Below are 27,192 nucleotides of genomic sequence, written 5' to 3' on the forward strand. Positions count from 1 at the left end.
TATCAAATACTCCCTTTCTTCCAGTAGCTATTCTCTTCAAAACAGATTCTCATCAAGAGCTAAGACTGAGTGTATTTACTCAGAAAGCAGAGTTCTGCTCACCTACAGCCATTATAAAAAGTTGAATGCTCACTTTATGCTGAGAACTTTACAGAAATACACCACCAAGAGCAGACAGCACAGAATTGTTGCTGCTCCTGTTCCCTTCTTACACTTTTTTTTAGAAAGCCAGCTGCAGTGTAAAAGGCAATGCTTCTGTACCAGCACTCTCAGCCACAGGAAACAAAGGATTTGCAAGCCTAGACTGAGCTTTTCTGTCCAAGGCCACTGCAGTGCAAAGTTCATACACTGCTGCTCTGCACCCCAGAGTAGGGATTCTGATGGAAACAGGAACACATCACTTTCCCTTTCCATTGCTTCTCCATCAATTTATGCCCTTCTTCTCCAAGGCAAGCACAAGCCATCCTACCTGCTACTCCTACACTACTGGGTAAGCTACTTCTTTCACGCACTTCAAACTACTGACACAATGACAAAACATGTAAACAACCCCCATCTTCCTGGCCATTTGGTTTCCACACAAGACTCATGGAAAAGAAGAGGAAGGACATTAGTGAAAACAGGTGTAGAGAGATGAACAAGAGCTGTCACAGACAGAGAACCCTGCTTTCTATGTATTTCTAGCTTTTAACAATAGACCATCTGGAAAGAAGACAAAGATGTCAAAGAACAACTAACAAGGCCAAATAGTAAGAAATGAGAGAAATATAAACCAAGCAACAGTCAAATCCTCTGTCTAATAAAGATCTAATAAGCCCCTCTTTCAATTTCACACCACTTAGCAACAAGTAGTTCAGTAATTTTAGGGTGGGAGATACCACAAAATACGGTAAGATTCATGACTAATGGCAGGCTCCCGGTGGGCAGGACAGTTGCGATGATCCCCCCGTGGCTGCAGGGGGCGCTGTGGCGCGAGCTCGGGCAGTACGTGGTAATGGCGGCTGTGTCCGAGACGGGAAGGGATGGAAAAGACTTTGCTTCATGAACCCTGTGGCAGTGTCAGTCCTGGTGCTCCAGCAGGATACTCGGAAAGAGCAAGCTGAAATGGCAGGACGTCCTAGCAGGGCCAGGCTGTCGGGTCCAGCAGTCTAAGAGGCAGCTCCCAGCTGGGCTAAGGCAGTGGTTGCAGCAACGGTTCTCATCCGAAGCCAAGAGCGAGCGAGAGCTAGTAACTGCCCCCACTCTCCTTTTACCTGCTTCTAATCTTGTGATGTCTCTGTTCTTCTGAGAGAAACATCCAAAAATCAGAGGAGTTCCCCTTCCCCCATCTCAAGTACCCAGCCATCACTGCTTCTTAGCAACTCAATGGGAAAAAGTGCCACAAGTAACAAGGAAAAGAAAAACCAACCTCCAACACCCCTGGTATTAAACAATACACCGACAGGTTTTAGCAAGTTCTCTTCGGTTCCACCTTTTCTTCCACGTGAAAAGACGCCAGCAGTTTTAAGCCATTGCAAAAGTTCGAGGGTTACACAATGCCACATCAGTCGGTCTTATCTTGAGGCAACTGCAGATTCAAGCTCGCTCTTACCATTTCTGGCAGATAGGTTCCTTCTGAACAGCAGCACTCCTCAGCAGGAGACATGTGAATCTGAGAGAAACCAAGAGTACATGTTCTTTTATGTACCTTTTTCCTATAGTGTTCTGAAAGCCAATACTTCCATTGTAGTCAGTGGGTTTGCATTCTTTACTTCTACAATAATGCATTTCCCAGCTCAACCCGAGTCACTCAGCTCACTTTCCTTGTGCTGTCATACAACATGTGTGCCAGGATTCAGTGGAATTCAACGGCTTCATAAGAATTGTAAATGAAATTAAATTCCCTTTAAAAGTTCAAGCAGAAAACGACATAAATTGAAAGATTTGTTTCACTATGGATTTACTTTCCAGCTGAACTTGCTCACTGTTAAAACAGCACCACTGCCTAGGACTGTTTTATGAGATATTCTTGGGCAGGGGTGACAACTCACAAAAACAGGGCTAAGCTTTCACTGTAGAAGCTCCCTTCTGCTTTTAAGCATCACAAGACAAGAAAGTTTGACTGCAAACACATTTAATATGAATACAAAATTCACATAAGATATACATTCTAGGGAACGTAATTGAGCTATTACAAGAGATTCTGACAGAACACAAACATAAAGAAGGCTCTGTCAGGCTAAGAATTTAAGGAGGAATGATTAAAAAGTTTGATTTACAGTTATATTACAGCTGTGTTAAGCACTGAAAACTTTAAGAATGTCAGCTGAAAGGTGTTTGAACATACAGCACATAAATCATACAGTTCATACCATTGTAAACAGCATATTTGAAGCATTTCATTTTACTTAACATAACAAAGCAACATAACATGCAAATGAGGACTCCAAAATATTGAATTTAAAATGTCTGTGATAAAATTGACATATAATTTTACATTTAAGGACTGCAGAAATGATGAAGAAATTAAAAATACGTCCTCCATTTTGCTCCCATTACTGAAGTATGCTTTTCAATTAAACAGAAAAAACACACTGGCTCGATTTCCTCTCAAAATCATACCTGTCCATGAAGTTTAACTAAAGCTTTAAACTTGCTCTAAGTGTACAATGGCACAGCATTTAGACAGTTGTGTTCCCCTTATTAGGAACTGACAAACTATTACATGAAAGGGTTCTTAGATTACATACATTGGTGGAAAATATTATCTTATAAAAAGGCACATACCTGTGATTTAAGGCTAGTATGGTATTTGTTTCATAGAGAAGGAAACATTTTACATGAAATTAGCACATTTAATGGCTGGCCTCACTCAGCAAACCACTTGGTGCAAAGCAAAAACGTGCTCAGAAGCCTCAGATTGACAGTGATTCTTGCTTTAGTGTTTTTTTGTTGTTGGGGTTTTTTTAACCCTTTGGTGGAAAGGTATATTTTTAAAACAGGTATTTGCTGCAATTCCACTTGTCAATGAGCCATCTGCTACTGTTGCCTTATATGCAGATACCACATATAGGCCTTATATTATTCATCTGCAAAAATATTGTTTTAACTTTCTCTTTTTTTTAAAAATCATATGAAAATTACAAAGATGTTTTCTATAGTCATCTAGAAAATACCAATGTTGGTGCAAATCATGTAAACCTCCATTTGGAAATATTTTGACTAGCTATCAAAATATCAGAAATCACAAGCGTAATTTGTCAGTGCAAATCTATAATAGTTTTGTTTCCCCTCCCTCCTTCCCTCCCCTATCCCAGTTACAGAAAAAACTACTAGCTTTTACATACAAAAGGAGTGCTCTATATTTGAAATTATGTTTAGTTACCTTAAAGTCACCCACTTTCCTATCAAATTCAGTTTTACAGTATTATAAAAGGGGAAAAATTTAAAGCTGTCTGTTCAAGAATCAGTACAAAAGTCCTTCAACCCAACCCTTAATTATTCTCAGATTTAAAGAATTTTAGGTTAACATTGTGTCCTCTTCTATGATCTGATTACTGTTCTTCAAGCCAAGACGGGGCATCTGCGCCAGGAGTTTTCAATTTGATGTGGAACTGTTTAAGTGTCTGTTCAAGCTGCTTTTGATTGCCAGCAAAGTACGCTGCAATGGCACTGTGGAACAGAGCAAGCTGATTGTGCAATACCTTCACCTGCAGGCAAGGAGAGAATTAAAGAGGAGGAGGTTGATGTTAACATCATCACAGGTCAGTTATAAAGAAATAGGTACATTTAAAATGCTCAGACTTCCTATAGATTTATTTAACAAAAGCTAAAAAATACAGATAAGAAATGCAAATATGAATTTCTTTAACATTAAAGTGATTCAGAGTTTTCATAAAGTGTGGTTAACAGTCAATACCAACTCAGCATGCACAGAGCAAACACAATTCACTAAACAGCATAATGTTATCAAATATCAAACACTTGATTACAAGTACTTGATGCCTTGAAAGTAGATGCCAAACCTCTAAGATACGTGTCTACAGGCCAAATGGACCTCCCTGAAACAACAGTACATGGCAAGGACATTATCTGAGTATACAATTCATGTGTTTTCCCCCCCTTGCAGACAATTGATGCTTTCCAGCTCATGGACGCCTAAATCGAATTAAACTGATGTCCTTCTCTCAGCAATATTTCTTGCCCACCTCCTGTAACACAGGGTTATTTACAACGCTTTGTCAATATCTTGACTCTAACATTTGTGCAAAGTAGTCATTAAATACACCTATCACAGCAGCAACCAAAACCTGGAGAGAAGAGCACAAGGGCAGCTGGAGGGCACCACTCTTTTTCTCTTCCAGCCTGGTCTATGATAACAAGCTACTGTCTCATTGATTAAGGCAAAGTTAAGCAAATGTTACATTTCCATCTTAGCACACCAGGAAACCTGAAGCTGTGAATGGACAGCAGTATGCTGAAAAACATCTGTCCAGTTTCTCCTGCAGCCAAACCCTGTCATTTTTGTTCCTGAGTGTGCTCTCTGCCCAGCACCACCTTAGTCTTGTACCAGACCCCAAACCCCCACAGTGGTGGCCCTGTACCTATTACCAGTCTACGAGGCTGAGCGTAGCAGCAGGAAGCCAACATGGAACGGAAAAGAGGAACAAGGTGACTGAGTGAGCCCCAAGGGAAGATGTGGGAGGTAACAGATTAAGCTCAAAATTTACTACTCAAAATTTTAGATCACTGTCTCATGTCTCATCACAATCCACAAGGGACAGTCTACTTCTGTCATGCAGGGAATAAAAACTGTCCTTGGGCCAGGCTTGGCCTGTGCCTACCAGTGGGCCATGCCTGTTTTAAGGTTTTTGTTATTGGCTACTGTGCTTCTTGGAAATGCATGCAACACAATACCTTATTGTCTTCATTTAATGAAAGATCTCTAATTACACCCTCCACCATTATATTTTACATGCTCTGACATCTGAAGAGTGCAATATTTACTCAGAAATGAAATAAATATATTTTAAAAATTCCTTGAGGAAGAATGGCTGAGCATGTGTGTGTAGCCCTGCAGGAATATATAAAAATTCTGCACAAATTTAAAATTTCTGATTATATCATCTTTTGTTTTAACTGAATAGCAGACTCAATTAAAAAATTAAGTGAAAACCTCTTATTTGCCGGCCCAAATTTTCATCTAAGTTGCTCTGACAATCTGTAAACTGGAATCCCTATGTTTTCTCCCTATGTTTCCTCTAATAATTCAGATTAATTTATGCAAATACATGCCAAAGAATAGACATTTTGTCTCATTAACAATGCAAAATTTTACTTTATTCCACCAAAAGGCTCTCGAAGAAAATACATGAGAGGTATGAATGGTTAGACAGGAATTCCCCATTATACCTTTAGATGACTTTTTTTCCATTTACAAAAGAATTTAAAGAATTTATCACATACAGACATTTTAACACCTAGAAGATACAAGATTTAGCTAACTCCACTTGATCAATCAGAGTTCAGACTCTTTTTTGCATCATAAAAGATGGCCTCTTCTTCAGATTGTGTGGGCAGACAGGTGTATATAAACATACAGATTTTTAATCTATAAAAATGTTAATTACCAAAATATTACACTTTACAACTGGAAAATATTATAACAACATGAAGGGTTTGCTTTTAAAAGTTTAGACAGAAAGCACAGTGCTTTTCTTGAGCAGATTCTTTCATCACTGACATGCAATCTTCATGAAATCCAAGCCAGGAATTCTACAGAGAAGTACACTCACTGTTATAATAGCATATTATTAAAATGCTACAAGAGTTTTACTCATATAGTTTATAGGAACTCAAATAAAACAAGGGTAATTAACCTTGCCTACCAGGCTAAGTTCATCAGTCTGAAACTGTATTTGGTACTTTGTTAGGGTAACTTTTAACATAAACCTCCTGTGAACTGCCCCAAAATCTTCTGATAATTTAAAAAATTCAGTCAGACCTAGGCTCAAGGATGTGTGCACAGACACACAAACAAGCAGGAATTGACAGTGTAGAGGCAGATAATTTGGATTGAAAAAATATGCTTTGTTTTGGAGGGATTTTTTTGAACTACTAAAGCTACCTCATTGTATGAGGTTCTATCCCCTAGATCATTGTGATAGAAATTGTGATGTTATCAAACTGGTTGCAGAGGTTCAAAGTGTTACAACTTCTACTCTCCTCCTTCAGAAGCTGATTGCTAAGTGAATCCCAAAAGTGATGGTGGGATCTCCTTTTCCATAGCTTCATTCAAGTAACTTTAAGATAAAGTTTTTCTAGGAAAAGACCACTTAAACTGTCTGACACTGTACAAAGAAGCTCTACTATGAAGCAGCAGCCAGCAAAGGCAAAAAAAGCTGTAACACCTCAAAACACCCAATATCCACAGCAAAACCACCTGCAACCACAGCTAAGGACTGGACACCAACTATTCATTTAAAACCAAGTTCAAATTTACCCACTTTTCCAATGAAAGAACCTCACTCCAACTTGGAGAATGGGAAATTATCTTACCCACTCCCATGTCCAGTCACTGATTCCAACTTCCATGCTGTATTTCACCTCAGCCCTCTGTTGGCAAAACATTCATGCAGTATGCAGCCAGTTGAATCAGAGAACAAATCTAGATTAAAATTAAGCAGACAAAGTATCTGCTTTAACCTGCATCAGCTCCCCAATCTGATTCTCTACACAGCTGCAAAAACACTTTTACAAACAATAGAGAGAAAGCAATGGGGAGAAAGGGGAGGATGAATGGATCACTTTTTTTTTTCCAGCAAAGCCTTAAAACAATTATCAGACTACAGCAATAAAGGACAACTCTTGAACACCAAGCTGTAGCACTGATTCCAGGATAGGAGTGCTTGAAGATTTGCCTCAATCAAAGAATGCTAATGGAATGCTGCTAAAATACAGGTTCCAATGTATGACTAGTATAGCTGTCAAAAAGCCATCATGCTTTGCAGTTGAAAAACAGTTAAAATCTTTGTTCCTCGTTAATTAACTACATGTAACAATCTGTTCCTAAGTATAATTAGAGTAGGCACTCTATAATACAATTGGCAAAGATATCTCAAAACAAAACTGAACTTTGTGGATAAGCATACAAACCAGACACAACCTACGCAGGAGACTTAAGTATCATATACAGAAGATACTATAGGTTGGATTTGACTTTTCATATGGATGCTCTTAACATTTCAGTTCTTTGTAAATACTGTCCTCTTTCCCCATCTCCCTCTGAACACTATTTTCTGTGGCACAGTATGTGTATATTGCTTTACACTCTCCTCATTCAGCCTGTTTCAGTCACCTCAATAACTGAAAAGACAGCACCTCTTCAAGTCTTTCTGTGAGTTTGTACCTCCTCACAACCATCACAATCCTTTCTCCTAGCTATCTTAATTTGAAGGTACTTAATCTAAACAGTTTCATCATCTGGGTCTCCACTGGATTGTAGACTGCTTTCATTTGTGGAAGCAAGCATTTAAGAATCAAACTCCTGAAGTACAATGCATAGAAGTGAAGTCAATTTCTTTCTCTATATGGAATGGTATTTGACATTTCTTATGTGCATCCAAGACTAACAGTGTTTTCTTTAATCAAAAGAACAAAACCTTCTAAAACTGTTTTCAGAAGTGACAAATCTTTGAGCTAAGAACAGGCCATAATCCTTATTTTAAAAAAATAATTATTTGTAAGATGCAGATTTTGAATGCAACTATGCTTATAGTCATTAGCAAATACTATGAACTTTCTACAGAACTCTGCCAGCTGGGAATAGCACCAATAAAACTTTGTAGCAGCATAAGCAAAATGAGTTCTAACTTCAAGATCAAATGCTGTAACAAAAGTCAATAGTAATTTGCATATCTTGGTTTTACAGACAGAAACTTGCAATTCCAGCTTTACTGTAAATGCAGCTCTCTGAGCCTTTGAGGGCTTTTAACTGAAATATTAGCCCATGAACTGAGGAGAAAAGGCACAAAGAGACTGCAACCATGCAATCAATGCCTTTTCCCTATATAGGGAAAATCTAGATAGGGCCATCTAGATTACCGGTTCTTTGGTGACATTTGCAGCAACACAGACCAACCAGAGCCCACCAGCCAGTTAAACTGGCTTCAGAGGTTCTTTGCAGCACCATTTACTAGGAAAACACCGCTGATAGTTGAACTGCTCCTGACTGAACCAACAGATTTATGCTGCCATAATCAGCAACAACAGGGAAAACCTGAATTAAAAAGTATTTTTGGGTTTATTCTGTTCTATATCTGATCTCTGCACTTAATTAAGAAATCTTATCAGATAGCCACACTGGGACCCAACTCAGTCCTACCACTGTTACACGGGAACTTCACAAAGATTCTCCTGATCTTTCTGCTCCTCCTGGAATATCAAATACTCCCTTTCTTCCAGTAGCTATTCTCTTCAAAACAGATTCTCATCAAGAGCTAAGACTGAGTGTATTTACTCAGAAAGCAGAGTTCTGCTCACCTACAGCCATTATAAAAAGTTGAATGCTCACTTTATGCTGAGAACTTTACAGAAATACACCACCAAGAGCAGACAGCACAGAATTGTTGCTGCTCCTGTTCCCTTCTTACACTTTTTTTTAGAAAGCCAGCTGCAGTGTAAAAGGCAATGCTTCTGTACCAGCACTCTCAGCCACAGGAAACAAAGGATTTGCAAGCCTAGACTGAGCTTTTCTGTCCAAGGCCACTGCAGTGCAAAGTTCATACACTGCTGCTCTGCACCCCAGAGTAGGGATTCTGATGGAAACAGGAACACATCACTTTCCCTTTCCATTGCTTCTCCATCAATTTATGCCCTTCTTCTCCAAGGCAAGCACAAGCCATCCTACCTGCTACTCCTACACTACTGGGTAAGCTACTTCCTTCACTCACTTCAAACTATTGCCATGATGACAAAATGTCATCTTACATAACAAATTGAAAAAAAATAAAGCTTACCTCATAAAATCTCTCAGCAGATAATTATATTTAAGCCAATATTTAAGTGTAAAGGAGGTCCTTTTTATAGCTCATTTCAGAACAGAATTACACACACCCTTTAGTAAATATTTTCCATCTTTAGTCTCAAAACTGAGAAGTGTCAACCACTGATAAAAAGGCTTAGGCATGTGAGATTCCCTACTGTATTAATCTAAAAGGAAGGAAGGAAGGAAAAAACAATCTCTTTCAGAAACAATTTATAGGCTGTGACTGCTAACAGGATGCTTGGTCTAATTCAAGACTGTCACTAGGAAGACAACTTCTTCAGTGTTCCCTAATCTAATTTAGTTTAAAAAAGTTATGGACATGTGTTTTATACAAGATGGAAATAAAATGTTTTTGCTCTGAAGCCTTCCTATACATATACACATGAATTGATAAGTGTGTTATATAGGTAATGGAAACAATGAGGAAGCAGGGTAAGTCCTATTTTAAACTAATTTGAACTTAAACATCAGAATTCCTATACAGATATGAACTGAAAAGATTAAACCATTTTAACAGAGGTACACTGTAGTGGTAGTAAACAAGTTAGTAAGAGAAGAAAACAAAGGCAGGGAGAGTAGGAAGACACCTTCAGCGTACGTGTTTTCCACCTAGCATAGTTTTAAAACTCAGTTCTCAGGAGCATTTTCTAATTCAAGACTCAGTATCAGGGTTGTCCTGGGGTACAATGCAAAAATGTGTATTCTATCACCATCCGTTGAAATGTGGGAGGGGTGGTGATCCTTATCTCTTCACAACCCATCCTTCCTCCAGAAGATGTATTCTGTTAATGGGCCATTAAGTCCTATTGTGTGACTGATAAAATTACATCATCCCATTGGGAGATACTCCAGCCAGGGGCAGGAGCCAAGCCTTTCCTACCTAGATAAAAAACTGGGGTTTGGGACGCAAAAGCAGCCCTTTTCCACTAGATCCCAGAGGAAAGTCAGACCTTTTCCACATCATCGCTGGACCTTCGGAGGAAAACTGCACCTTCTACAGGAAGACTGCAGCCACCATTTATACGGACTACTACCAACACCCTGACTGACAGGGTGTCAGGTTGTATTCTGACTCTGTTGGTGGTTTTTCTTTTGTATTATTGCATGTATTTTATTTTTTCTCCTTTTTCCTATTAAATTGTATTACTGACTTGGAGTCTTGCACTGGTTTTGCTTTCAAACCAGCACAAGGGTTTAGACTAGACTTCAGCTTTTTCAAGAAAATTAATTTCAATATTAATTTTTTCAGTCCTTTTATTTTCCAATTTTTTCAGCAAGAACCAGAAATCAAGTTAGGCCAACGCCAATTTCTTAGTCATCTGATGATCTGGTCCATCACTAAGCCAACTTTTGATGGCTATGTGATTCCAGACCAGGGAGTCCTAATGCAGATGCCTGTATGATGGAACAGCGCTCAGGAGCTATGTTTTATGCATATATTGTTTGGAAACCAAAACGTTTGCTTATTTTCTTGACCTTTTTCTTATCATCTGTTGATGGTTCATGTTTCTTCCCCGACCTTCAGCTTTATTCTAAGAAGCTGATGCAACTGAATATGTGATAATATATTCAAGAATACAAGATATTAATCCATTTTAAATGGTTTAGCTTGTCCCCATGACTTCTCCTTTAAAATTTCTTCCTTCCATGCAAAGAGCATGGTTTCCTATTGTCATCTGGGGCCAGTCATGAATTCTTTGACAGGCTGTTGTTACCTGTGTTTCAATTTTTAAAATACATTAATCTGCCCATACTGAAAATGTTAACCCGCTGATAATATTAACACTGGATAAACTGACAACTATCTCCTAGGTAAATTTTAATCACATTTTCTTTCCTCTGAAGACATGGGAAATATAGCCACACATGATTTTAACCATCTCATTTAGCATGAGTATGAACAAAAATCAGATCTTGAAAGACCATAATTTTCACACCTAATTAGAGACAATTTAAAAGGACTTATTTATCAAAGAAAGGACAGTTTAAAAGTTTTGTATGGCAATTTTATTTTTGCCTTGTGGAATAAGAAGGGTAAGAATCCCATCATTATGAGGGTATGAATGAAATGGTAGGGTTGAAATAAACACTTCAAACCAACAGTTCAAGAGTCCTGTTTTAAATTAAGAAACTATAAGGGCATAAATTATAGAAAGCAGTTCAAATTCTTAAAGAAAGCTTAATTTTGAAGAAGCCTCTTCATAGTTCTGTCACTTTCTTTGTACAGAGCCTCCATGACAATGTTGCCAAATGTATGTATTACTTTGAATATTAAATCAGTAATCATAAGACTCATTTAACCATCAAATGTGGTAAACTGTAAAAGTAATACTTTTGCAAACTTGAAACCTCCTGTATCAACAGGAAACTTACTGCCATAATGTTTGTCATTTGTAGCTGGAGCAGCTTGCTTGGGGACTTCTAAAAGTGCATGCTCTAAAAGTGTGTCTTCCAGTGATACAGCAAGAACTCAGAAAATTCAGCTTATTTTCTTTGCTTGCTCTATTTTAAAATTAATATATATTTAAAGGTGTAACAACTTAAAATACTTCTAGAAAGCAGAAACCTCTAGAACAAAGCTCCTAAACATAACATGAGAAATAATAGCTTACCTTATTTTCTTCCAAAAATTTCAATTTGATAGATACATCATTACGCATTTTGTCATATTTCTCTTTATGCACTTGAAACAGTTGCTGTGATTGTTCAATCTTTGGCAGAGTGTTTGCATCACGAGGGCCAAGATTCAGCTCTTCCAGGTCTGTTCGATAAGCATCGTATTCAATCCTGAGAAGAAAAAAGAGAAAGGAAAAAACCCCATCTAAGGGCAGTGTCTCAAAACTGACCTCACATGTAAGTCCAAGTACAAGAGAAGATGAACAAAATAGTTAAGTACAGAAAATTAAAAAAAAAAACCAACAAAAAACTTGGGCAAGTTTTTTTTCTCCCTCCTCCTATTTATCAACCACATTGTATAAAACTGCCTCAACAAGCATGCTCTCTTTTCTGTTCCTGTCTTGGCCACATGTTCTCAGCCCCTCTGTTTTGTACAGGCTTCAGTAGTCAGAGATTTTCCTGGGACATTTCGACCTACTAACCCAGAAAAAGTTAGCAAGTATTTTTCAGGTCATTCTTCTGCTGTTAAATAAGTTCATTGGATAGTTTGTGTTGAGAGTAAGAGGAACCAACAGCAGGACACCCCTTTTAAGCAGACATTTGAGGAACAGGCCACTTACACCAAGCTCTTGACCTAAAGCATTTTCAGCATGCTCCAGGCTTCTCCACATGAATTAACTGGATATTTCATAGCTCTTCCACAAATACTTTTCTGAGAACTTGTCTGTCCTATGGAAAAACAGACTGCAAAAAGATGGTGCAGCTCTGCCCAAAGCATCACTCTTCCTTCCATACTTTTTGTAGCTGTCAAATAATGGCACCTAGCATATCCACAAATTTTAATGGGACAAACCACACCATTTCTGGCCTTTTAAATATGTTTTCTTACTGACATTTCTTAAACTGGAAACAAATCAGGATTAAAAAGTGGTTATAAAACACAATTTTCAGTTGATGTAACTGCTCAAAAGCAAAATACAAGCTTTTCAGAGGTAAAAGGAGTAATATTCACAGGGCTCTTCCTGATTCTCATTGCCAGTATGCTTGAGGATTTATATGTAATTTATGGCACAAATTTTCTTTCCAAAATGAAAACTATTAACCTAATAGAGAGCTGATAGAAGAGGGGAGCAGATGAATGCTAAAGTACAACTGGGGACATGAAAGAAGAGGCACAGAAATAAATGCAACCCATTTTCACAATGCAAAATTATGAACTGGCCATATCAGTGAAGAACCTTTATAATTTATTTGCCTTATTAAAATGGCAAAATATTTGATCTCTTTAGTGAGCAGAAAGGGAAAGCAATGAAGGTATTTCAGGAGGAAGAACCATGTATTGAAAATGACTAACAAGAACAATCATAGCAGATATATTTTGCGTAAACTTTCAAGGGGATACCTGGAAAATATATGAACCAATTCTTTTTTTTAAATGTGTCAAAAATAAAGCAATACCTTATCTACACATTAATTCTGTCTTTCATGCTTTTGAAAGTTTACCTAAATATCAAAACAATAACTTATTATTTTGTTTAAAAATAAGCATTAGAACAGAACAATTAAAAAAGGAGGGGAAAGAAATTCAAGATTCAAGCAGCTTGCAATTTCTGACCTAAAAGAACCCAAATATCACAAAAATTATATGCACAAACTACATCCTTTGTCAAATTAAAACAAATGCACTTTATTCTGGTAAGTGAAAGAATGAAACCACTCATCAAGAAAGAGCTACAAGTCCCTGGCAGGAAAAAGGAACCTGGCTTTAGTATATTACGCCACATATAAAAGTAACCTTCTCCAGGGTAGGAAAGCCATTATTCACTCACTAAGAAATTTCTGTTTTATTTTCCCCTTTCTGACCAAGCCTGCAACTTCTGCATAAAAACTGAAGTGTGACTTGCGGGCATTGTTCATCAACAGAGGCACAAGACTAAATGTCTTTCAGTCAAAGAAATTATTTTACCTATTGCAATGCAGCTAGTGTTAAATCTTCCATTGTCATGCTACTTACAAAGCCACCTTAATCTAGCACATTGGAAAAACCAGCTATAATTACTCCTACAGCTAACAAGTAAAATTCAGTCTACAAGGGAACATATACAAAACATTTGAAGATCTGTGCAATCACTTACAGTTAAACAAAACCCCTCATTGGATGAAAGCTGTGTTATAAGGTTTTTATCTGACAGGTTAGTCACTCAAATATAAGGCCTAAGCTGATACAGAGTCTGCTTCCCAAGGATAAATTCATAAGGAAAAGAGCAAGACGCAGGATAGCTACCTGGCACTTTCGTACTGTTTCACAGTCAACAACGTATCCTCAATTGTTTTATTCACCAATGTATTCACACTGGCAATAAAAAAGTTAATAGCCCCAAGAAGTGTTTCTCCATTTTTAGCTAGAAGTTTCTGCGTATCTGCATTGTAGCCAAACTCCTCCTATAAACAAAGAACAGATAAAACAAAGCTATAGATCAGTTGAAATTGTAGCATTCATCAGCAACTATATAAAAAAATGCAAACACAGATGTGGCAGGTCTTTCATTTCTGTTTGTGTATGATTATGATTAATCCAATATGATTTCAACACAATATTTAGTTCACAGTTCTTATAAAATCTCTCCAATATCAGTAAAACATAGTTTACAATTTTGTTACGACGTTAGGATTTTCTTTGTTATGTTGTTGGGATTTAAAATCATGTTAACACACATGATGTTAAATCCTATTTTATAATGTGATTTTTCTACACACTGATATCTTGAATGTTACTTAAAAGTAAGTGGTAATGCAATCTTCACATTGTCATTTAGCAGGGATTTAATTCAGCATCTCTTATGGCTGTCTAGGTAATGCTTTAATATGAACAGAGACACTACGACATTAAATACAGTAATGTAACTAAATTCACAAGGGCACACAGCATTAATTAGCTATTAAGTTTTATTCCTGCATTCTGGAAAGGAGTACTGCAAAAAAAACCCCAACATCTACCATGGTTTAATAGGCTGTAAATAATTGAAGAGCAGAGCATTATAATGAATAGCAAATAAAATGTAGCTATTTTTAATGTAGCTCATCCATAAATTTCAAAGGGACAAGGGCAAAATAATTTCCAAGGCATTTTAGTCACATTTAGACATATGCTTGTCCATGTCTCTTTGTTAACAGCAGTGTAAGCGGACCAAGGCTGCAAAGATTTTCCTAATGCATGGATGCCAAATGAACCCAATTATCATATCTGTCTTCCATATGGCATCTCCATATTCTACAGATGGGAGTTCTCACAAAAGAGTACAATCCCTGGTTGTATGTTAATTACTGTAAGACACACTAGGTTCATATTTGGAACTTCGGTCTTTTTCGGCTTGCACACTGCCAACAACTGACTCAGAAGTACTGTACTCTCCCTGTTTCCTGTCACCTGTCTAGAAAATTAACAACAGACCCAAATGATATTTCACGTCAACAAGTTCATGACAGTAAGGGTAATGGGTAATGGTAAGGGAAGAATCCTCTAGAGAAGAAGGTGCAGTGGAAGTGAGCAACTGAAGGAGAAGAAAAAAAGGAAGAGAACTGCAAGTTTTCGTGAGCTAAGCCCTGTAAAAATTGCTAAAAATCTGTCATCTTTGCTTTGTACAGCTGCTTGGGCAGCAAAAGCAGTTGGCTAAATTGCTACAGATTTTGCTGGAATAAAAACTAAAACAAGTGTTTTCCAGCTGGCTTTGCTCTAACATTGCCAGCTACACAGCTAACATGAGTGCTAGCACAGAGAAGAAAGAGCAGCATGCTAGCATAGACAACAGCAGTAGGACTGCCCCTTGCAGCAATTAGTCCCCTATATTTTTCCTCCTGCAGGCAAGACTCCAATTAGTTTTTCAGCTGGTCCTCTCACCCAGATCATCCCAGACCCAAATCAACAACACTATCAGTTCAAAGGGGGAGGTAAAAAGGATGGGACTGCAGTGGCCTGCAGTATTAACAAATATACTAACCAACAATCGTGTCCTTCCAATGGCTAATAGTTTCATACAAACTTTTCAGTTTTGTCCATGACCTCTGTAGATACCTCTTACAAAACACACAGGAAATCCTTTCTTCACCAGTTTAAACTCAGTTTATACTCTGTGCTAAGGTAAATGAAAATTGGGATTCATCTGCCTAAATGTGCCTAGAGGCACATGAGCTTGGAACCAGCAGTTATCTTTGTATCCAAGAGAAACAGCAACCCATTCACATGAAGTAATACCTCACCAGATACCACATTAAAATTTTGTTTTATTATCATGTGTAAAAGAAGTATTGCCTTGAGACTTGAGGGGGCTTTTAAATTTTATTTAAGCTTATATACTGTTATCACATTAAACATTAAAGACTAACTATTCAGAAATTTTACTTTTAGTCCTGCACAAGTTTTAGAGGCAAAACCCCAAATATCCAAAAGCAGGCCAGGCTACAGATGATAATACATTACAGATTAAACAGGAAAAACACAAAGGGGAAAGAGACAAACACCAGGCAAGTCCCCAAGAAGCAAAGCAAAACTTAAAAAAAAAAAGAAAAAGTAAAAGTAAAAACTTTTACTACAGCAGCAGAAACATTTATTTGATTTTCATCAACAACCCCATTCAACAATCTACACAAGAGATGAATGACGGAAACAAACCCCAAGACCAATACAAGATGTTGAAAGAACCTGGAAGACCAGTACTCTCATTGGAAGTTACAAGCTAATCATGGAAAAAACCCCAAGATTCATTAAATGAGCATGATGCCAGATTCCATCCAAATTTTGGAAGAAACATCCAGCTTCAGCACATATTTCATAATAATCACTAAGTTCTGCCACAAACCACATGCCCATATTTGTGCAAAGAATAAACTGATTATAAAAAGCTTCGTTTAGCAGATAATTTAATTTCTTAGTTGTTAGAAGTGCTCTACATTCACAGATTTTCGTCTGTCAGACTAATATTAAAAATTCCTCCACATAAGTGATAGCTACATGAAAAAATGTGAAACTCCTACACTAAAGGTTCCTCTGTGCAAGCATGAACTCCACCCATTCCCTTAAAACTCAGTGGGAAAAGACAATTATGAGAAGACAGATGTTTCCAAAATCACAAAGATAATTTGAGCTGTTTCAGCAGCTGTTTTAGGGAATTATTAAACCATTTAATATTGGTTTTCCAAAGCATCAAATTAACTTCACAAATGCAGAACAAGCAATGTAGAAGTAAGCCAGTTACTATACTCTGCAAGCAACATCCACTTTGTCTCTCTTTACAGCAAACAGCATTACTCCTGGTAATAGAAAGTGCCAGTGTTATAGTAACTTCTAAACCATGGATTCATAACAATCCAGGTATCTCAAGATTACCTCTCTTGCTCAGCAACTCCAGACAACATAAGAATACAAATTAGTCTTATTATTAGGAAAATTGTGATTAAAAAAGGACTTTGAGATCAAATCTCAAGGATTAAATATGCTACAGAAAAATAATTTACTCACATTCAGTGCACACAAGTGAAGTAATGTGCCCTAATCTACTTATGCCCAGGCACATTCCCCAAAGACATTTTCTAATTGAAATGACGTAACACTCCGGAACATTTTGATGACATTCCATTAGGTGCAAAATTAATACTAAAATGCATCTTCTCTACAAAGCAAAACTGTCAGTTCTTGAGTTCAACCATCAACTAGAGGCTAACATTTAAGAAACAGTAAAGAACTACAGTAATTTCAATAATTTCCTACAGTTTTAAGTGACTCACATAAGCTTTCAACACGAAAAGCATGTAATATATTGTTAACTACAATGTTTATAGAACTAGCTGTTAACTAGCAGATATCTTGCACGAGTCAATTTGTCTTATCTTCATCTGTGCCATTGTATTCCTTTCACACTTAGCAAAATCTTACATGAAGTTCCAATGATTTCAAACTCAGGTCAGCAAATGCATCTCCAAGTTGCCTTTGGGTATGTACCATCTGGAACAGCTGCGTGGACAGTGTCTGTGCCAGTCTCAAGATATTTTCATATTTTTTTTTGTTGTCTTTCAATATATCTATCTGAGCTTCTAGTTCCAAGTCCACTGTTCTTGAGCCACGACCCAGTTTTTCAGAGATGATCTGACGTGTACACTGCAGAAAAGAAATTAAATTCTAAAGATTCAAGTATACTCAAGACAACACAGCATACACCCATTTTCAGCTTCAAGGGACATATAATTACACACAATTCTTTCACAACCACCCCTCCCAATATAAGTTTGCACAACAAACTGAAAAAGCAACACAGTCTTTAGAAGTTTATCAGGACTCAGCAAGAACAGTTTGACAAGTCTCAACTCCTACTAAGATGAATATTGAAGTTAGCAAATTAAGAGCATAACTAATTGTTTCTCAAGTAAAAGAACACTTATCTCTTTATAGGTTTGGTGAATCTCATTAAGTCAAAAGAAGCATTTTAGCCCACTGCATTTAACTCAATTAATAGGAGCATTACTATTCTGCATAAAAATGTCTAGTTAGTAATCTTTCGGGCTTTGTCTACCAATTATCTGATCAGAACATCCATGCTACATTTTACAAAAATGTTCATTTTGAGGTTTTTTTAGGGGCCAAGTAAGGTTTTCAGCATGTGCTTTTATAGCTGACTAGGAAACTGGGAACTCCTACTGAGAAATACGCAGAAGTATTAAAATGCACTTATTATTTACACATCTATAAAATGGAGATGATTGACTCAGAAAGACTATTTCTTTTTTGTCATAAGTCTAATTCGTAGTGGGCTTGCAGTTCACTAACACACTAAGCAGGAAACGTGCTCTTACACTACTGTAGACACCCTCACCCAGCCTATGGTTGTGACAGAGCAGGCTGCTACTACATTCCACTGATCTGCGACACCTTCTTTGCCAGAGATTTGAGCTCAGCTTGGCAGTGAACCTCCCAAGATGCACAGTGTGGCTTCCCTTGACCGAGACATAGGAAAAGCCATTTGCAAAGCAGATGTGTAACTAAGCTATACAGTTTCTCTATGGATAACAGAATTATTTACTGCTATAGTATGTTACTTGAAGTTAATCTGTGGTCCCAAGGCATGAACGAACACATAACCAACTTAGACATATGAAAAATTACTGCTAGAAATGAAAGATACAAGGAAATTAAGTTAGTATTAAAGGCCACAACTACTCTAAATGGACTTAGCCTAACCACAAAGCTGCTATTTTAAATTTTTTTTGTGAAATAAAATGCCCAAGCTTATCTTATAACATACTCCCCAAATACACTACAGCACTGGATTTCCCAGGGCTCCCCAATTCAAAGACTTTAATTTAATACCATCTTTACTTGTGTCCAAAGGAGATGCACATTCAACCTGCTAGTACTTCCATGTTCCTTCTTAATAGATGAACACAGGAGACACTCAAGAATGATCAAGGAGATCAAGTTGGTCATGACCCATAAGGTTTAGGTCACAAGATACAGACTATTTGGGCTACTTTGTTAGATTCAAGTAATTCACAAGAAAAAGCACAGCTAATCTAGGTGGCCTTTGTCTGTCAAGCACCACAGATTTGGGAGAGCATAACAAATTGTAACATAGAATACAACTTTACTACCAAAGACTCCAAGAGAAATTGCAAAATACAGTTTAGCTCTGAATGTGCTCAGAGCATAAATAAGCCTTTCATTAGGAATTATGGAAGTGATGGTCAAATTTTGGCTATTATCCAAAAGAATTGATGCTCACACACAAACCCCCATGGAAATGCAGGAGAAAAGTCTGAATCATGAAAAGCAAAATTTTTGAAAGCAAAGATAAATTACAAAAGAAGGAATTGTTTTCAGCCAAAGAGTAGTTGCTTCATAAGTCACAGCAAAACACCTAAAAAAGCCCAGCAGTGACAAGTGAAGAAAAAACAGTAACTGGAAAGATTTCATACATCACATACTTTTTAAACTCAGATGTAAAAAAAGATAAAGAAAACACCCCAATCTATTCTGATTTACTTCAATTCTAAGTGGACAAGTAGAAGCACACAAGTTGCTCTATATTCTCACTAGCAAAGAAAATTTCATGCATTAATTCCATTGTGCTTTGTTCTAAAACTATCTATAAAGGAAACTGCAATGAAAAAGACAATGCAATTAAAAAAGAAGTCATCCAATGCACAGCTTAAGAAAAACAACTCAGAGAAAAAAAAAGGTTACTGCAGTGGTTTTGGTTCACCAATTTGAGATTTCCCAGCCAATGCACCAATTTATGTAATGGATGTAGTGTTGGCCAAACACCAGTGAAACCACTAGAATTATTTACTCATTTCCTGCTGTGAGATAGGATTAGGAAGAAGGCAAACAGTCTCCAACTTTAAAGAGTATAAAGAAGAACTTTATTAACAGGCCTAAAAGAATAATAAGAATCAGAATAAAACCTTCAGAACACTTCTCCTCTCATACACCCTCTTTTCTTTCCCACTGAAAACGTACAGAAATAATTCAGTTTATCACTTCTAGAATAGTCTTTCTCCAGTTCACTTAGGGAATCTCTCTTGCCATGCTAGGGAGACTTCTCCACAAGAAAACAGTTCTCTCCTGGCTTCAGTGTCACAGAGAATCAGCCGCCTGGGAGAATGGAAAACTGATCACTGTGTAAAAGTCCCTTCCCTTGACTTACAGCTTTCCCCACAATTGTTTTCAAGGGCTCAATCTTTGCCTAATAGGGTACACTTTCAAGGATGAGCTGTTCAGAAGCAAAGGTTCTCATTATCTATCTCTAAGATCATCATCTTCTCTGGGAACAGAGATCTTCTTCCCTGGAGGCAAAGGGTCTTCATCACTCTTCTCTCGCTTTGTTCAAACTTCTCATGAAATCACAGCTACCTCAACATCTTCTTGTTCAGCATGGATGTCTTTGCTCATGTCTACAATTTGAACGCTATACTCCCATGCTTTTTCAATGAGTTTCAGGGAAAAAAGAATCTGAGATAACAATCATATATTCAGCATAGCCTTACAAGAGAATTTCAGTCCAAGCTAGGGCATCTTCTCATCCCCTCCCATCTCGGACCTGACTCCGTCCTTACTGACCTTGATGTCTTCACACTGTTTCTCTACGTGCCTTCACTCTGTCCTTTTCTTTCACTTGAGAGAGGCTGGAAGGTCTGCAAGCCTCATCTGTGCAGTGAAAGACTTAATATCCCACCCAAGGCCTGCAAATGGTCATGTGATCTCTGCCAGTTGGCGGCCTGGAGCTGTTTACGATGGAGAATTTTTCGGCAGCTGTGCTGGGGGGGAAGGATCTTAGCAGCCAGGCTAGAGCACAGCGACAGCATGCTGCGGGTCGATGGCTTTCCCTCCCCCTGGTTTCTGGTGAAACTCAGCAGTGGCAGCATTCCAGCCCAGCCACAGGCTGGTCCGGCTGCACTGAGGGGAGAAGAAAGCAGCCAGGATCTCAGCAGGCAATGGCCTCCCTTCCCCCTGCCTAGCAACCACTGGGGCCCAGCCCAGTCTGTACCTGTACTGAGGCCAGAAAGAAAAAAGAGACTCCCAGGGTTTGTTCATTTTTAACATGTGTGTTCACAGAGGCATGTTCAACTTTCTCAGTAGTTTAACAGTTGTTAGCGCTCAAAACCAATCACTGATTGGTTTTTGTCAGACACAGAGGAAGCTCTTAGCAGCTCCTCTCAGAAAAATCACTTGCATGGGTTGGCTTCAATGCAAAATCAGCACAGTTACCAAAATACATTTAAGAGAACTATATTTTAAATTGCATATGCCAAAGATGAACAGAGGCATTACTGGGCATGTCTTAGAAATAAATGTTTTACTAGTAGCCCACTGTTAGAGAGGTTTGTAAAACAGGTTTGCCTTTTTTTCCCCTCAAAGTTTAAGAAGTATGAAAAACAAAAAGATAAGCTTGTTAGAATTGCTGAAAGTCAAGGAGAGTCTTGACTTTCTTGGGCCTAAATGTTTTTGCTAGATGGAAAATCCTTCTTAGCCAAAGGGGAAGGCATGGGCAGAAGCAAGAACAGAAAAAGATCCTGTCACTAGACTATGGAAAGAAGGGCAATTTCTCTTCACACTAACTCATGATTACTAGGGAGCATTCAACTGGAAAATGTGAAGGGCGATGGTAGTCACAAAGGCATTTACAGCTGGGAATGACTTCTGAACATTACCCAATAATAATTAAGATTTCTCAACCCTTGATACAGACACCATGGTATAGGAACTACTCATGTTAGATTCCTAAAGAACTTCCTAACAACAAATTTCACCACTAACTCCCCTTGCAGATTAATGTCTGGTACATTGATACCAGAGATTTTAAATTCAGACAGATTCAAGTGCTGACATTTACTCCTGCCCTTTATTTCTGCATCTTCAAACTTATGAACAGTTAGCTATTGAGATAAGGAGGGCACTTCTCATGATCTTCCTGATGGGAACCAAAGCAAGCCAGTATGTCCACAAATTTAAATACTATATTTAATAATATATAATAATATAATATAATAATATATAATAACCATATTAAATATGCTTTTTGTTCTAAGCCTGCAACACCAATGTATGACATCTCAAGTACAGTTGCACAATACTCCATCAACTCAAAATGAATTAATAAGTTCTCTGAATGATCTTATACCTCAAACAAAGAGTGTACAGCAAGTCAATACGGAACTCTAGAAAGATCATAACTGACACATCTCCTTAGGCATGTTTGGGAATAGATAAAAGTAAACATGTCGTTTTCTGAAAATGCTAGTCTTTGTTTGCTATGTCATTACTGGTGTGATTCTGGATCTCAGCAAGGGGGAAGCTTAAGCCATAAAAGAAATCTAAAAATCTGGACTTTGCAGACACTACAGCCAAAGAAATAATGTTTGAAACAAAGATCCAAGACTCAACACTTCCCAACATTTTTCACTAGTCCTCTGGCTGTTGGTTCATGTCAGTGAGTTTGAGACATTGTGAGTTTTTGTGGGTTTTTTTTATAAATCAAGGTACCAAAAATACATAATAAGGTCAAATCCTGTCCCATTTAGTTGTAGTATAGGAGATTTAATCCCAAGAGTCAATGCTCTAAAGAAACGAGAGAACTTTAAAGAACAGCTTCAGATGAATAGCACGTATTCTGATTGGACCACATCACACTCCAAAGTAGCTGACAGACAGAATCACAGAATGGGTCAGGTTGGAAAGGACCACAATGGGTCCTCTGGTTCAACATCCCTGCTCAAGGAAGTCCATCCTAGAGCACATTGACAGGATTGTGTCCAGAAGGTTCTTGAGTATCTCCAGCGAGAGGGACTACACAACCTCTCTGGGCAACCTGTTACAGTGCACGGTCATCTGCACAGTAAAGAAGTTCTTCCTCATGTTCAGGTGGAGCTTTCTGTGCACCAGTTTCTGCCCATTGCCTCTTGTCCTATTGCTTGGCACCACTGGGAAGAAGCTGGATCCATTATCTTGACGCCCTCCCCTCAGATACTTTATAGGCATTCATGAGATCCCTTCTCAGTCATCTAAAGCTGAACAGGCCCAGCTCCCTCAACCTTTTCTCAAAAGAAAGCTGCTCCAGTCCCTTCATCATTTTTGCTGCCCTCCACTGGACCTATTCTAGCAGCTCCATGTCTCTCTTGTCCTGAGGAGCCCAGGACTGGACACAATACTCCAGATATGGCCTCCCCAGGGCTGAGTAGAGGGGCAGGATCATCTCCCTCAACCTGCTCACAATAGTCTTCCTAAGGCACCCTAGGATACCACTGGACTGCAACTTATGCAGTTTCTACAATATTTAGTTGACAAGAAAAGTAGCAAATCTAAAAGCCATTTAATTAGACATAAAAAATAAAAAAAGAAACTTCTGATTCTAACAGAAAGACAGCATAAGCATCTACTAGGAGAAGAATGTCTCCATCCCTGCTTTTCATCCTTACTGAGGAAGATGTTCTTATCTGGACTTACAGAACACTGGAGGGATTTGGACTTTCCATAGATTGTTAATTTCTTCGTGGTTTGATGTAGACCTCACTGATGCACCTGTCCACAACTCTAACATTTAAGCTGTAAGCATAATAAGAAGCTATTTTTCAAGACTGGTCTTTGTTTAAAATTTTTGACAGGAATGCCCCTGACAATTGTTTTTTACCTTATAGCTTTTTAATGAGTCACTTCCAGCAAACTGGTGTGCTTTAAGCACCTTTTCATTACTCTTACGTTATTCTTTTAATTTCAAATCTCAACTGATCATGAAGTAGAAGCATATAAAACACACACAAATTGAAGCAACTATTACAACACTAAGAAAAAACAATCAGCCAAGATGAAAAAAAACCATCAGAATAACAATTAGAAAGTTCTGAGTTTATAGATACCCCTTACTTTTTCACATCAACTAAAATCTTATTGTATCAGCAGTAAATTCAAAAAGAGCAAAAAGATTTAATTCCAAGCTTTAGTGCTGAAATAGCTACATTTAGAATGATGAAGTGAACATTAGAAATGGAACATTCTTTACCTTGCTGAATCAGTAACACTTATTAAAGATTGTCCACATTACATCAGGGATTTAACAAAGAATGTTACACTTGGAAGAAAACAAAGCCTTTGTTGTATTGCACTGTTTGTTTCCTAAGTTGCACCGTTCATGGTTGTTATGGTATCTTCCATTCTCCCCCATTGGTCTGCGACATGGTCGAATTCTTCCTTTCACCCCTCCCTGTCAGCGGTGTCCCATTGGTCGTGGGTCTGTTCCTCCCCTCCCCTTTCCTCGAGTTTAAAAATGCCTGCCATCTTCTCTCTCGCTCTCTTTCTCCTCTCACCATGTGGATGCTACAATGAACTGTGGATCATTTTTCCCCACAGGAGAAAAGAGCCTCCTTTAGTCTTTTATCTTTGTCCTTGATGGAGTATTCTCCATCCCCCGCAGTCCAGAGCAAACTGAGAGGACCCGTGGAGAAGAGGAATCCCAACAAGCCTTTCCTATACATTCTTGCTTATGCTCACTGCAACAACAGCTTACTTTCATACAGCTCTATTTCTTGGTATCTAGTAGCAAACTCACTTATAAAAATACATACATACACATGCACACACATGGCTGCATACCTTATAAGTGTTCAGGCTCCACTTTCTCACCAATTCTAGTTTTTCCATGGCTGGATTCTTTACTTCATCTGCTAACACAACAGGTCCACTCTTCTGCTGAGCTCTGCCCCCTATGTCAGATACAAAGCAAATCTTCAAGCCCTTGGGTCTAGGCTTTTTATTTGTTAGTTTATTTTAAGGGATTAGTAGCAGATTTGTGCAGTTGCACATCCAAAAACAGAGCAAGGTGACAGTAAGAACTTAAAATGAATAAGCAGATTTTAAAAATCAGTTCCAGAAAGAAAGACTTACTTTAAAAGTGATATAAAATGTATACATATATATGTATCTCACTATTTCATGAAGTAATAGGCTGAATTAAGCATACTGAAAGCTTAAAACAGCTTTTGAGACATATTTATTACTTAATCTATGTTTTAAAACTCCAACAGTTGAACACTCTTTTGCATTTAGTCAATCTAAAAGTCTGTTTACAACCTGAAGACCATTAAACAACATTTACCAGCATACTGTTGTCATGAAGTACAGAGTTTTCTAATCTTTTCTAATGAAAGTCGTTCTTTCCAGAAGATGTGTTTGGCCAATATTTAATTTATTTATTTCAGTTTCATTAGCTCATTGTATTAGGAACAATTAATTCTACAAACCATGAGTATAAAACAAGCAAAGAAGTGATTTAAAGCAACAAATTAAAATCCCTAGGGCCAATCACCACCATAAAGGGCCATTACTCAGCATTTTCAAGCTAGTATGGAATATCGTGTGGATTCCATGTTTGAATTTTGCAAAATTCCTAGTGTCCTAAATATTAAAAACTGCTAAGTATCGTCACTTTTTAAGCAACATTTTCATTTATTCATGTCCATATTCATTTTAACTACTCCTGACTCTGATCCCTACTGCTATGTACAGTCACCTTAGTCTTACCAAGTTATTTATGAAAGCAAGAGTTTGGAAAAAAGTCTACACAGATGCCTCAAGATACTCCTCTAGCATCAAGTTCTTTATATCTTCAACATGCTGTGCAAACATTAAGTAATTAACCCTCTAAACACCCTTATGAGGTATCTGAGTTAAGTTTTCTCCTTTTATGCAGGAGGAAGCAGATTAAGATGTTAAGTAATTTGCCCAAAGGCACAAAATGAGTCAAGTGGCAAAGCTGAGTTCGGGTGTTGTGAATTCCTAAAGGCTGCCCCCATAGTCTATTGTGATCATTTGGGCAAAAAATGCTAAAAGTTTCAGCTTTAAGCTAAATAAAAGATTTTGGTCACTCCTATTTTATCTACTATTTGTTATTATTAATATTAGTTATAATTTTAATTTTATGGAGTAAAAGCAGCTTAGAGAGTGGAAAGCAGCAGTTAATTTGTAAACTGTAAACTGTTGAAGTCAGAAGTGAGAACCACCAAAATCCTGCAGAAATTTTATTTCCAACTAATAGTACATCAAATAATTAGAAACATGGAAGGGTTAGTACAGTGTCAGCAGAGACAAGGGCATTATCCATTCAGTGCTTTGATACCTGTGGGAATAATTGAATCACAACCTTGTCCAGCCAGTCTGCTAGCTGCTGCACTGCTAGGAGATATAACAGATGATTTGGGTGATGCTGAGGAACCTGAAAAGGGGACATTTAACCATGAATATCCATCATCTTCCCTTAGAAGTGAATGTGCACTCTTAAAGAGACATGTTTTCAAAACAAAAAACCATTTGCTTCAGCAGCTATGGAAGTATTCACAGAAAAGTTGTTGGAATTTCTGATGGAAATGTTTTTCAAGAGGTGCATCTCTCCATGTGAACTACTCCAAGTTTTCTTGATTAAATCTTTTTCTCTAGGTCATGATGAATTTGTTTTTTCTCTAAGAACAATCAAAATACAACTGAAGGGTTCATCAGTGAAGTACAGACCATAAACAGAAAAATCCATGGAGGACTGTTATATAACAATCCACAGCAGAAACGCTCTGTTTCAGGTCTATGTGGAATTCAATCTGCACTGCCACTGAATGGTACTTAAAATATTAAGAGGTGAAGTAAGCCCTGAAATCTCTGTCAATTTCAGATACACTTTATTGACATTGGCTCTTAAGTCTATGTAAACATGCAGCAGTAAGTTATTCTGAAGATCATACAAGTCATTAGCTGTGAAAGTGTGTAAACTCATTCCCAAAAGAAAGATTTTACAGCACTTGCTTTTTCTTTTAAAAAAGCAAACAAACAAAAAAGAAACCCAAATCAAAACAAAAAGCAACCAACTTTAAATTACCTCTACTGTGTGTGCTCTCTAAGCTGTTTTAGGATTAGGCTCATTATGCTTTTCAGAGCCTTACCACTCTTTTGTAACAGATAAATCTGAAGTTGTATCCTTATGGAATTTTCAGGATTTAAAAAACAAGTCAGCTTTTCCTTTGTAATG

At 37.7% G+C, this 27,192-nt stretch overlaps 1 protein-coding gene across 10 annotated transcripts in view; it reads right to left on the reverse strand.

The window, feature by feature from the left end:
- Positions 1 to 2,096: 2,096 nt before the first annotated feature.
- ARFIP1 (ARF interacting protein 1) overlaps positions 2,097 to 27,192 on the reverse strand; it is a 44,097-nt gene continuing 19,001 nt past the window's right edge. For 4 of the 10 annotated variants that reach the window (XM_088163730.1, XM_014890692.2, XM_088163737.1 and 1 more), the window contains 6 exons: positions 26,296 to 26,391; positions 24,774 to 24,883; positions 17,571 to 17,792; positions 13,926 to 14,083; positions 11,638 to 11,812; positions 2,097 to 3,689 (listed from right to left, as the gene is read on the reverse strand). In XM_088163730.1, coding sequence (XP_088019856.1) covers positions 3,534 to 3,689; positions 11,638 to 11,812; positions 13,926 to 14,083; positions 17,571 to 17,792; positions 24,774 to 24,883; positions 26,296 to 26,391 — 917 coding nt within the window. In that variant the 3' untranslated portion in view covers positions 2,097 to 3,533. The remainder of the gene's footprint in view (positions 3,690 to 11,637; positions 11,813 to 13,925; positions 14,084 to 17,570; positions 17,793 to 24,773; positions 24,884 to 26,295; positions 26,392 to 27,192) is intronic. The other 6 variants (XM_088163731.1, XM_014890693.2, XM_088163738.1 and 3 more) reach the window with 2 other exon arrangements.

Source organism: Sturnus vulgaris, chromosome 4, assembly GCF_052056855.1.
Source record: "Sturnus vulgaris isolate bStuVul1 chromosome 4, bStuVul1.hap1, whole genome shotgun sequence".
Classification (NCBI taxonomy): Eukaryota; Metazoa; Chordata; class Aves; order Passeriformes; family Sturnidae; genus Sturnus; species Sturnus vulgaris.